The sequence below is a fragment of the Orycteropus afer genome, unplaced genomic scaffold (assembly GCF_000298275.1).
Source record: "Orycteropus afer afer isolate SDZICR_OR568_19922 unplaced genomic scaffold, OryAfe1.0 scaffold00075, whole genome shotgun sequence".
NCBI lineage: Eukaryota > Metazoa > Chordata > Mammalia > Tubulidentata > Orycteropodidae > Orycteropus > Orycteropus afer.
In genome coordinates, this window is record NW_006921662.1 from 7,068,242 (window position 1) to 7,081,727 (window position 13,486).

The 13,486-nt window shown below is 36.3% G+C and overlaps 1 protein-coding gene across 1 annotated transcript in view; it reads right to left on the bottom strand.

Moving 5' to 3' along the window:
• KIF14 (kinesin family member 14) overlaps window positions 1–13,486 on the bottom strand; it is a 107,155-nt gene that overhangs the window by 69,079 nt on the left and 24,590 nt on the right. The window contains exons 4-12 of the mRNA XM_007941098.2: window positions 10,836–10,934; window positions 9,727–9,779; window positions 8,659–8,689; window positions 8,098–8,205; window positions 6,460–6,576; window positions 6,009–6,124; window positions 3,765–3,937; window positions 2,567–2,714; window positions 2,256–2,319 (exon numbers count right to left, since the gene is read on the bottom strand). Coding sequence (XP_007939289.1) covers window positions 2,256–2,319; window positions 2,567–2,714; window positions 3,765–3,937; window positions 6,009–6,124; window positions 6,460–6,576; window positions 8,098–8,205; window positions 8,659–8,689; window positions 9,727–9,779; window positions 10,836–10,934 — 909 coding nt within the window. The remainder of the gene's footprint in view (window positions 1–2,255; window positions 2,320–2,566; window positions 2,715–3,764; window positions 3,938–6,008; window positions 6,125–6,459; window positions 6,577–8,097; window positions 8,206–8,658; window positions 8,690–9,726; window positions 9,780–10,835; window positions 10,935–13,486) is intronic.

Consider the following 13,486-nt stretch of genomic DNA (forward strand, 5'->3'; position numbering starts at 1 on the left):
TTGGGCAATCCTACTTCCGTAGTGATACTGCCTCGAAAACCCAAGGAGGGGTCGCTATGAGTCGGGGCCGACTCGACGGCACATAACAACAACAACAACAACAATTTTAAACGGTATTGATTTCCTTATTTCTTTTTCAGCAATCTCTTTGCTGGTGTAGACGAATCCAACTGATTTTTGGATGTTGATCTTGTGTCCTGCCATGATGCTAAATCTCTAAATTAGTTTCAGTAGATTTTTGACTGTTTTGGGTTTTCTAGATATCTCTCCTACTTTATCACCTTACACAAACTGCGTGCTCCAGTAAAACTGATCCCCTTTAAACTCTCCTACATTTACTCTCATGTAATTTTCCCTTCCTAAAATGCCCTCTTCCATTTCTCTACCTACCAAAATCTGACCCAAACTTCAACTCAAATCCACCTCTTCTATGAAGCTGGACTGGTCATTCCTATGGAATTTTCTTCCCTTCCTCTGAATTCTTATAGGACTTCTCTACCTATCATTTCAAATATTTCTTTTATTGCCAATACCTTTGGTCTTGAGTCATCTTCTCTCTTTTAGAATCTCACTGCATTAAGGAGTTTTCTGATTGCTATAAAAATGTTCAAGTCTCAACCATTCTTTAAACAAACACCAAAGAAAACAAACAAAAAAACCCTTCTCTTGACTTCAAAGCTCTCACGACTCTGTGTCTTACAATTCTCATTTAAGATTTTCAAAGTCTATACATGTGGCTCTATTTCCTCATCTCTCAGTGATTCCTCAACTCACTATCATCTAACTCTTTCCTTCACCACTATGGTGAGCTGATAATTTCACAGTGGCAATACACACATTTCAGAAACCTGGGAGTCATCCTTGATTTTTCCATTTCTCTCAACCTCCACATCCAAAAACATTACCAAGCCTATCATTTTACCCCCTTTCTATCTCTTTACTCCAAATCCTTCACTATCCGATCCCCTTGTGACTGCTTAACTCCAAGATCTCATCATCTTTTGCTTTAACACAACCAAACCAAAATCCCACCACTACTGAGTCAATTACGACTCATAGCGACCCTATAGGACAGAAAAGAACTGCCCTATAGAGTGTCCAAGGCTGTAAATCTTTACAGAAGCAGACTTCATCTTTATCCCACTAAGTGGTTGGTGGGTTTGAACCACTGACCTTTTGGTTGCCAGCCCAATGCTTTAACTGCTGTGTCACCAGAGTTTAACCTCAACAGCAGACTCTTAATTAAGTAACTTTTTCTGTCATCGTCAGTCTTCTCTCTTCCTTTAAATATACCTTTCACATTACAACTGGAGGAGTCTGTCTTAAAACATAAGTACGCTCATGTTGTTCTTTTTCCATTTAAAACCCTTCAGTGGCTCCTAATTGCCTAAGTCCAAGTTCTTACCATATCATGATCTGAACCCTGCATCTCTGTCCAGTCTAATCTCTACTACTAACTTCAATTTCCAGCTATATAAAATGTCTTAATTCTCTGGACATCCAGGCCATGTTGTGTCTGCACACCTTGAAAACAGTATTCCTCTGCTGCTCATTGTGCAACACACTACTTACTTGTCCCTCCCTCCTTGACAAACACCCTCCTCAAAGTTAATTACTCCCTCCTTTCTCCAGCACCTCATATTTTTATTGCATTGGGCTGATTCATATGCAGTTGCCAATATTCAACTAACAAAAATGATAGTTTCATATAGCTCAATTAATTAAATCACACCACATTTCAGTCATCTGTTTACGTTCTGTGAACCTCTCTCAAGGAGCCCTAGTGGCTGGGCAGTTCAAACACACACAGGCACTTCATAGGAGAAAGACTATAACCAAGAAAGATTCAACATGAAAACCCTACAGGGTTAGTTCTACTCTGTCACGTAGGCTCACTATGAGTCAGAGTCAACTAAACGGCACCCAACACCACCACCATGCCTTCTTTAAGATTACAAGCTCTCTGACAGCCACAGCTGCATCTTAAAAACCTTGCCATTCCTTCTTCCTGGCCCAACCCAGATAGTCAATAACTATTTGTTGAGCCAAATCGAATACAACTAGTTTTAACTTTCCCACTAGCTTAGGAGTTTTAAGAATCACCATCTTGATCTTAACAATTGTTTATATTAATTCTCTTTATGGCATTGTTTTCTACAGTCAGTATACAGTAAGTATTTGAGAAACTAAATTCATACATTTATTGGCATATTTCTCTTTTACTTTCAAATCAGTTTAGAAAATTGAAATGATACCTGTAACTCCTTTGTTTCTTGAAGTTTTCTTTTTTCAGCTTGTTCAAACTTTTCTTTCCACACCCTTTCCAAAGATAAACAAAATAATAAAGTTAAAGACATTCAGATATAGAAGATTGAGAATCAAGAGGCTAGATCATCAATAAGGTTTAGGGAACAACTACAAATATTTAAAAATTTGATTGTCTAGAGATGGGGTGCTCTATTCATACATAAGGTAGGAAGACAGTCTCCGTGTCTTAATCAGGCCCCCGCTCATCCTATGATCCCAAGGAACATGCTTAAAATTTAAAGTTTTGATTATATCCCACCTTTGCATTTCTGCCATATCTCTCTCCTGTTGATGCAGTTTCATTCTTAAGGATGTTATTTCTTGCCGACAGAGCCTATATCGTTCAGGGTCAATATTCCGATTGTTTCTTTGAGCTGCCTTTAGCTTTTCAATTTCTGCTTTCAATTCTAAATATTTATAAAAAATGTGTGATAAATAACACTTGATGTATAATAATTTCTACATCAGGCATAATTCTCCCATCTTTTATTTTATTTGAATTTTAAATATTACTGAATAAAACAGAGTATTTGAAGACATCAGTTTTACTTTAGTTACATGACCTATACATCTCCACCTAGCCTTGACCCCCTTCAAGTAAGATGGCCAAAGTGGGATGCTTTTGAGAAGCAAAGGGGATGCTGTGACAAAAGACATAAGCTGAGATGATCCCAGACAAAGCTTACTCATAAGATACGTTGGCTAAAGATCAAAGATTCTTCCACTTGGAATTCAAAATATTTATTTTTAATGAAAATGGTTCCATTTGTAAAACAGAGGAGATCCAAAAGGGAAGGAATAAACTATGATATAGAAAACAGATTCTACTCTGGCTCATATCTCTAAAGGGTCTACTCATGTTCTGCTGCTAAAAAGGACCAGAAGACAAAGGGATATGAAAAGACGGTAGTTCCACATAAGCAAAGGTACAAAGCAGTGCAAATCAAGATTCCTTGCAGGTATGTAAAGCCTACCATAGGTGGGTGATCGTTGAGACATAAACAGAAAGCAGCATTTAGCATACATAAATGTAGGCCTATGCTAGAAACTCAAGATCAAATCTCTGGTTTGAAGGACTAGGCAAGAACGGAGCTGACCATGGAGGAATTATCATAAGAAAAAAATAAAATAAATATCTTTAATGTTAATTTGCTGTACATATTTGTAACGTATTTTGTAAAATTCTTTTTGTATGCCTACTGTTTCCCCTTTGCCCACACTCTACTACTTTAAAACACTTTCTGATTGTTTTTTTCCATGTATGATACCTGATAATTCTCTTTCCCACTGCCTTTCCATCTACCTTCCTCTACCACTATGGGATGATGACTAGAATCTATCATAAATAGGTATAAGAAAGTAACTGATTTTCTTAAATTGTGTATTTCCAAGACAAGAATTTATTCATGAGACAGCTGTTGCAAAGCAATTTTTACATTTTTTAGAACAACATTCACCTCTGATTAACTTAGCATTCATATCTTCATTTACTTTGGCAATGTTGACTATCAAACGGGCTTGATTAGCATATCTCAGTGTGCTTAACGTCTCATCTATATTGCTGGCAGCAGGACTGATCGTAGCAATCATTGCAGTTTTTGAATTTCCACCCAGACTTTCTTTTAACAGCCTTCAAGGAAAAAAATATATACATGTCATAATTAGACTTTGTGTCATGAAAACCTAGTAACAGTAATTATCTAGGACACACAAAACAAACCAAGAGAGTATATAATATAATATGCTCTTAAGTCAAATAACATTTTAATATTTTTTTGATATCTGTAGCTGTATTTAGATCTCATAAACACTATTTTCTCTTACATTTCTTATATTGTTTCACAAAGCAATAATCTGTACAGAGATTTTAAAATATGGCTAATTATCAGATAGTAAGATACCTCTCCCTTTCCTGGACTGTGAGGTACTGTAGGAAAAGGACTGTGTGTCTTGATCATCTGTATATTTCCATTTTTACCACAATCTTTTGGAGCAGCCATTCAATAAGTGCTGAAAATACCGAATGGATTATAAACCAAGCTTTTGTATTCTACAATATGCAAAAGGTTTATTTTAAGGAAAAGGGACTATAAGGATACAAAGCATACCATTTATTAATATAGAATATATTTCACTATTCTTAACTTTCAAAATGCTTGAAAAAAATCAGATTTTCCCTTATAGGTTTTGAGCTGGCAAATATAACAATAATTATAAAGACACATTCTGTCAAATAGAGATGCAGTCTTACCAGAATTATATATATATGTTTATCAGAATTGGAAATTAAATCTAAACAGATGTAACTTGAATGTAATATGTCTATAATCAAACAGGAGCTCTGGTAGCATAGTGCCTAAGGCACTTGACTGCTCACCAGAAGGCTGGCAGTTCAAACCCACCAGTCACTCCTCGGAAGGAAGGTTGGGCAATCCTACTTCCATAGTGATACTGCCTCGGAAACCCAAGGAGGGGTCGCTATGAGTCGGGGCCGACTCGACGGCAAAACAACAACAACATAATCAAACACATATTCATTAATTAAAACATGTATTGAGTACTTTATTGCTTACCAATGGGTACCAAGTAAACAAAAATCATTTAATTTTACTTTATACATAGCAATATTTTTTGGTGATACCACATATTTTCACACATAAAATAAAAACAAACCAAACTCACTGCTGTCCAGTCAATCCCAACCCATAGCGACCCCTCCTTGGGTCTCTGAGGTGGTATCTCCACAGAAGATTGCCCAGTCTTCCTTCTGAGGAGTGGCTGGTGGGTTTGAATCACCAGCCTTCTGGTTAGCAGTCAAATGCCTTAGGCACTATGCCACCAGAGCTACCGATTCACAAATTTAGGCACTAATAAGTATAATAATAGTTGCTTATACTCATACAGCACATACTATACATTAAGAGGCCCTAGGGAATAGCCTCAGGGCCTTGGGAAGTCAGCTGCCGCACCCAAAGCTGGCGGTTCAAACCCACCGGCAGCTCCCCTCCAGGTAGCCGGGTGTCTCTTTGGGAGCTCTGGTAGCGTAGTGCCTAAGGCACTTGACTGCTAACCAGAAGGCTGGCGGTTCAAATCCACCAGCCACTACTCGGAAAGAAGATGGGGCAATCCACTTCCATAGTGATACTGCCTCGAAACTCAAGGAATGGTTGCTATAAGTCAGGTCTGACTTGAGGGCACATAACAACAACAACAACAACAACATGTGTTAAGAGTTTTATATTAATCATTTGATCTGGGGAAAGAAGATGGGGCAATCTATTTCCGTAGTGATACTGCCTTGGCAACCCAAGGAGGGGTCGTTATGAGTCGGGCCGACTGGACGGCACATAACAACAACAACACAACCCTAAAGTAGTTGTTGACACTATCCCCATCTTACAGATGAGGAAACAGAGCCTCAGAGTGTTAAGTGATTTGTCCAAAGTCACAGAGCTTGTAAGAAGTAGAGCTGAAAGTCAAATCCAGACAGTTTGGTTCTAGAGTCTGTATTGTTAATCACTAGGCTATATTCTTTCTCTATCTCTGCATTACATAAAGTCAGTCTATAGTATTAATTATATGTTACTTCAAAAGATACTTGCCATGTATTGTTAATCACTAGGCTATATTCTTTCTCTATCTCTGCATTACATAAAGTCAGTCTATATTATTAATTATATGTTACGTCAAAAGATACTTGCCATGTAAGAACAGATTCACGATAAGGAATAAAAACTTTCTTTCCGTTCGCTTGTTCAGAGAGTGCAGATATAACCTTTCCCAAAGTTAGCAAGGACTTGTTAATACTCACACCTTCCTATATATAAAATAAAAAATTCAAAAATTAAGTTTCTAATAACTACTCAGCAATAAACTAATTTCACAAAATGTACTTCTCCCTTTGTATAAAGACTGAATAAGTATTTTGTTCCATAAACTCATGACTCCATTATCTCATGACTCAAAATTTACTAAAATATTTCTTTGACAAATAATCATAACCAGTGTATGCATCCATCCTTAAACCACAGCAATGTATTCCGTAGGCTACAGATAAAGATACTTTTTTTTGGAAAGTTTACTCAGTTTGTAATCTCCTGAAAGTAATGTCCTCAGGAATAAGTTGCATCAAAATGAGAAAAACACATTTACCTTCAGCCGATCTCCACTAGTGTGAGCTGTAGAGCAGCGCTCACTGCCTGCCAGATCTATTAGATTTATGCGGCTCGTGATTCTGTGATCATGTTCTTCCCCTTCTACAAGTTCTGTCTGTAGCAAAATGATATTAAAATAATCTTAAGTTTTTCAGTGACTTGCTATCAATATACATCTTCAAGATTACCAAGCATTCCTTTTTTTAAAAGCATTCCTTTTTTTAAAAGTATTCCTTCTAGAATCTATGATAATTTCATAATGCATAAATATTCACATATTCTACTAAAATATTCATTGAACAATGGTTGGATTATGCCAAAATAAAAGAAATGACTTTAAAGACTAAAACCCCACAAGTATCCAGATGTATTAAGGAAAGAGTCACAAAGAAAAAGCTTCATGCACAAATGTGTTGTTTATGCCAGCATTTTAATATCAAAACATCTAAAAAACAACAAACTTCTCAGAGAAAAACTTAAGGAACTGTAATAGGCAATGAAATATTATATAGTTACTAAAAATGATCTTTGCAAAGAATTTTAATAGCATAAAATTATTGCAGATTTTGCAAATTTCTTTAAATATAATAATAAAACAACTGAAAGATTATATAACAACACATTTAGGGAGGTTTTATATGAGCAGTGGAACCCATGGCTGAGTTTTTTCTTTTAATCTTTTTACTTTTTCACGTTTTTCCAAATACTCTACCATTATCGTGCATTACCAATTTAAAAAATAATGAGAATAATACACTGCCGTTATATACCAAAAGTTATTCAGTTATCCATCACTTAACATCCATTTGAGCATCTGATTACATATACATCAGTAGACCAGGGCACCCAGGTATTCTGAGTACCAGGATGCCAGATCCTCGTCTTAAGGTCAGAGCCCACTTCCGTCCATCTGCTGTAAGTAGCCCGGAAGCTACCTAGTCTGTGGTGATGGAGGCCCAGGCCCAAACTCCCAACCCTGGTCCAGCTCCCATGATTGAGTGGTTCTAGTCCCCATGTTTTGCCCAGTGTGGTCCCATATACTATCAATGGATAGGAAGGCACCTCGGGTGCCCCAGCCCTGGCTCAGGTGCCCTCAGCCCCCTTAGCTTACTTACCCTGTCCTCTCCCTAGGCAGGTTCTTATGGGCAAGCTGGCCTTTCCTAAAGCTGATATAGCAGAGAAGGCAGTGACAGCTATGCAGCACCCAGCTGAGTGCTCACCTGAGATGTGCCCAGAGAGAGCTGCCCAGGCCATGTGTTGCACAGCGGCCCCTAGACCAGTGTGCCTAAAAGCCCTGCAGTGTCCAACTCACATAATGTCCTACTTCTCAGAACGTTAACATGGATGGTAAGCATCGCGTATCTGTATATACTTTCAAAAACCCAACTCCACTTACATATGCCACTCCTCGGAAGGAAGGTTGGGCAATCTACTTCCTTAGTGATATCACCTCGGAAACCCAAGGAGGGGTCACTATGAGTTGGGTCCGACTCGACGGCACATAACAACAACAACAACAACTTACATATTTATATGACTGTACTTTAAATTCTTGATATAAAGAGGAAAATAAGATAATTATGAAATTTAAATGTATTTACTGTCTTATGTAATAAAATAATCACCAAAAAAATACCTTGGTCTGGGTCATAACCAGGGTAAAAACGGAATGAGATCGGGAGCTTTTATCATTCATACCAGTAGCAGCAGTTGCTCTCTGTTTATTTCCCAGTTCTAGCCAACTCTAATAATAAAGAAAGGAAGGAGGTAAAAGCTGCAGGCTATAATTTGTTGGAACAACAAATTACAGAACAACAAAGCTAAGTAAGCACATCTGGTAACATAGACACATTTATAATTAGTTTATAAAATGAGATTATTAATAAGTGCTTATCTTTTAATAATTTGTATTCCCATTGCCTTTTTTTTCTCTTCTGTCACAGAAATCTGAATCAGGAAATAATGCCTTTAAAAGGCTATTGCTATAAGTCAAAACTGACATAATAGTCAATTTTGTTTTTTTAATTTGGAAGAACAATGCTTTTGATTAAAGTTTAACAAAAGAAGTTCTTGGTAAATTAGCAAGATTAATCTTCTATTTATGCAACCAGCAATTAAAGAGAAATATTCTTATGAATATTTATTATTATGATCTTTCTATCTCATGAGAAGATAAAATACAGATATTCAATCTTACCTGGATATCAGAGTAAGAGCTGACAACATTCCTATTTTTAAAAAGTTAAAAAAAAAAAAAAAAAAAAGGTTTTTACTGATGATGATACTCTTATTCTCATAATAACCTTTGTACTAATTCTCACAGAGTATTTCATTTATCCCATTCATAAAAGGAAGGAAATAAAATAATGGTTTTCTGTGTGTGGTAAAATATATATATATAACAAAACATTTGCCATTTCAATTTTTATACATCTACAATTCAGTGACATTAATCATGTTCATCATGCTTGGCAACCATCAACACCATCTACTTCCAAATTTTTCTATTGCCTTCAATTGCTCCAAAATAAATGACTCCTCCTTTTCCTCTCCTTTTCCCCCAGTAACCATTAATAAACTCTGGCCTCTATAAATTTGCCTCCTCTAAACACAACATTTTAATTGTACCAAAAAGTAAGATTTTTCTTAATACAATGAAATATCTTAGCATCTTAACATTACGATATTCAAATCTATAATCATGAAATCAAAATTTTTTCTTTACGTGTGTGCCAACATCCACAAACACATGGGTCTCAACAAAATCCTAGATTTAATAAACGAATCTGAACTCATACCCAATCTCTTTTTCTTTCCTTTGAGAAAAGCATTCAGAGTGTTGAAAGACAAATGACTCTTAGTATGTATAAAACAACTTTGAGCTCATCTTAGTACCATCTCTCTTAATCTTAAAGTAATAGGTAGGTACACAAAGCAGGTCGAGAGGGAAGGTTTAACTTAATGGAGAACAAAGAGGGTGGAGGAGAGAAAAATCAAATACTTATTTCATACTCAGTATAATTAATACTCTGTGCCAGGCACTTAGTAGATGCTGTGAAAAATACGAAGATAAAAACATGGAGCACTCTATTTAAAAAGAGAAAGGAGATTGAACTTAATATTAGTAAGGTTAGAAGGCTAAATAGTTATTCAGGGTTTCAAAGCAGGGGAGGTAAATGATAATAAAATAAGGATTATGGGAAAATAGCATTTACTCTATTCATTTATTTTCCCTCCTCGTTGCACTTGAGAACCAAACACTTACATTGACAGTGCTTCAACATAAGGACCAGAAATAGGATGCTCTCGTACTCTCAGCTAGTAGAAGTAAATAATAGCACCATTAAGTGTATGATAAATATTTCATAATAAATGTAACTTTAAATTATTATTTTTTCTTTATTTTGAGTTTAAGATAAAGAGATCTTTCTTATATCCAGAAATAAATATAAAGTTTCTCACAAAAACAAATATCCAGAAATAAATATAAAGTTTCTCACAAAAACAAATCTGTAAGACATTAAGAAACTATCTCAACACCACAAATGGCACAATATGCAATAATACACTATAACATCAGATGACTTACAGTTTTTTTCTTAATTAACCTTCAGTAGCTATTATTTATATGCTTTTAAGTAGCTCTATAAACATGTTTACTAAATTTCAGACATTTAAAATTTTCTTTGTTTTTACATTATAAATTTTAAACTTTGTGACCAGAAATTATAAAACACGTAGAAGTCATAGAAGACAATGACAGGCTTTATTTTTAAGTTCCTTGAGTTTTGCCAAGAGTAAACTGGGCAAGTCAACTGATGTTAGAATTAAGTGTTCTGTGCTCCAAAGTTCTTTTGAAAATTAAAAATTTTCAATTCAAGTAGCAGTTTGCATATTATATATATATATATATATATATATATACACATATACATATACACACATATACACAGAAGCCTATGTATTTGTCAAACACTCACAGAAAAGATTTTCTGTAAAATATCAAATTTGCTAAATAAGCCACTGAAATGCATACTCCACAATTACAAATAAAAAGATTTTAAAAACTTTTACTGCTTTCTTGGCTTTACAGATGATTAGGCGTTAGATGTTTGATTTCAGTGTTCTAACTAAATCTTTTATACAACACTTGATTAAAATAAAAAGAGGTATTCCAATAAGTAATTTTATTTCTAATAGTGATGCTCAGCTTATTTACTAAATAACAAAGTTAGACTGTTAATCCTAATCATTTGCTAATCATACAATAGCAATTCAGGAAAAATTTAAGCCTGATCATCTTAAAACTTCATCTAATCCCATGCATTATGAACAGAGAAGTCAAAGACAACTAATAAATTGATTTACTCTTACAGGTTGCTTCCTCTGCCCGTTTTCACCTTTGCAAACCAGAAGGTCATGAATTTTTTCATTATATACTTCAAAGAAGCTCATTTCAAGGTGATAGGTGACCTGGTAGGAATAGAAATAGAGGATATAATTTATTTTAAAAAGCCCTTACATTTCTTCTCATTAACTTCTAGGTAAAGTTCAATCAATCCAACAGGCATTTCTTAACTACCTACCTGTTATGTGCATGGCTTTGGGCTACAATTAGAAGGATATGAAGAAGTGTAAGACAAGGTTATCTCCCATGAGGTTACTACCATTGCAGAGAAACACAACATACCCTTCCAAAAAGAAAACACAAGAGCAAAAGAAAATTAAGAACCAAAATGACAGATAATGACTATAAATAAAATGACTTATCAGAGGGAAGGAACTCTGGTGGTGCAGTGGGTAAGGCATTTGGCTGCTAACCAGAAGATTGATTCAAACCCACTGGCCTCAGCAGGAAGAAGATGAGGCAGTCTACTTCCATAAAGATCTACAGCCTTGGAAACCCAATGGGGTACACTATGAATTGGAATCAACTCAATGGCAGTGGGTTTGGTTTGGGTTTGGTTAAATCAAAGAGGGGAGAAATTAGGGTGTCCAGAGAGGCTAGAGAAGAAAACAGGATATGAGGTATGAAAGATAGAATGGACTGGACCAGACAGAGAAGGCATAGAATTCTTTGCAGAAGGAGAAGAACAGCAGCTGACCATGATATGCTCAGACAAGAAAGGGACTACTATGTTGGCATTTGATCTGATAGGGTGAGCAGAAAGCAATCAGACTAAGTAGGACTGAGCTTTTCTTCCTTTTGACTCATAGAGATAAGGTGTAAAGGCCAAAAGCAGAAAAAGTTGCTTCTATCAGCTTTTTTGACATGGCAAGTTTTCTTTATTAGAGAAATAAATTTCATCTGCAGACTCAGAAGTGGGCCAGCAAGCATCCAATACCAACAGAAATGGAAACTTCAAGGAAGTTCCGAAGATTTAGGTTCAATTTGTCAAATATTTATTGGGCCTCACTAGGTATAAAGCACTCTTATTCTACCTGCTATAAAAGAATAATGAACAAATCTTTCTTGAAAGAAGTACAGCCAGAAGACTACTCCTTAGATGGGAGGATGGTGAGACTTTGTTTCACATACTTTGGACATATTATTAAGAGGGACCAGTTCGTGGAGAAGGACATTATGCTTGATAAAGTAAAGGGTCAGTGAAAAAGAGGAAGACCCTCAAGGAGATGGATTGACACAGTGGCTGCAACAATGGGCTCAAACATAGCAATGACTGTGAGGACAGTGCAGGATCGGGCAGTGTTCCATTCTATTATGCATGGGGTCACTTTGAGTCAGAAGTGACTCGAAAGTACATAACAACAACCTAACAATGCTCAGAATTCCACAAGCCTGCATGGTCATTTTATAAAGTCCACTGTATTGTGTCATGGAAGGAGCCCTGGTGCCACAGTAATTAAGTGCTCGACTGCCACCCAAAATGTTGGCAGTTTGAACCTACCAGCTGCTCTGTGGAAAGATGCAGCAGTCTGCTTCTTAAAGATCACAGCCTTGGAAACCCTATGGGGGCAATTGTACTCTGCCCCATGAGTCAGAATCAACTAGATGGCAATGGCTAATGGGTAGTCTATCATGGGGGTTTCAGAGGGACTTAGAGATGAAAATGTAGTGAGACATGAAGTGAGAAAGGTAGGTAGAGCCATACTGGAGAGGAGCATACTTTTTCTTCTTCTTTGAGATTCTTTCCATCATGCTGGTTATACCACTTTCTATCACCCCCATCCACATAACTACCCTTTACTACCCTGACTAATTCCAAAGTTGATATAACAGCTTTTACTTACATTATGTTCATTATGTACCGGGCAATATCCAAAACCTTTCACACAGATCAATTCATTTAATGCTCAAAACAAGCCTGTAAGAAATTACCTCCATCATTATCATCCCTGTTCTCAGGTTAGAACACTGAAGCAAGAAGAGGTTAAGTAAATTAATCAGGGTCACACTACTAGTAACATGATGGAGCTTAGATTCAAACTCAAATAATCTGTCTCCAAAGTCCATGCTCTTAGCCATTACTTCTCAGTGGTATAATCATTCCATGCAAAACCTGAGCCTCTCACTTTCGTAACCTCACTCCAAAGACCTCTCTGCCTCTACTTCACATCATCTATCTGGTTTTCATTATCTTCAAAGTTCTCCACCTCAAAATCTTAAACACGCAATAATGTACTGTGGCCCACAAGCCCACAACTTTCTCAAGTTCTTATTCCCACTAAACTTCGATATTTCATCCTGTTGTCTACAGACCACCAAGTTTTCCCCTAAACCATATGGTTGACAAGTTACAGTAGAGCTCGCAGACTAAGACAGACTAGAAAGAAGTAAGAGGCAGTTCACTTCTGAAAAAATTTAGCCACTGAAAACATTATGAATAGCAGTGAAACACTGTCTGATATAGTGCCAGAAGATAAGCCCATCAGGTTGGAAGGTACTCAAATTAAGGATGGGGAAAAGCATCCACCACATAAATAAAACAAAGGAGAACCACATGATCATATCAATTGATGCAGAAAAGGCATTTGATAAAATCCAACACCCATTCCTGATCAAA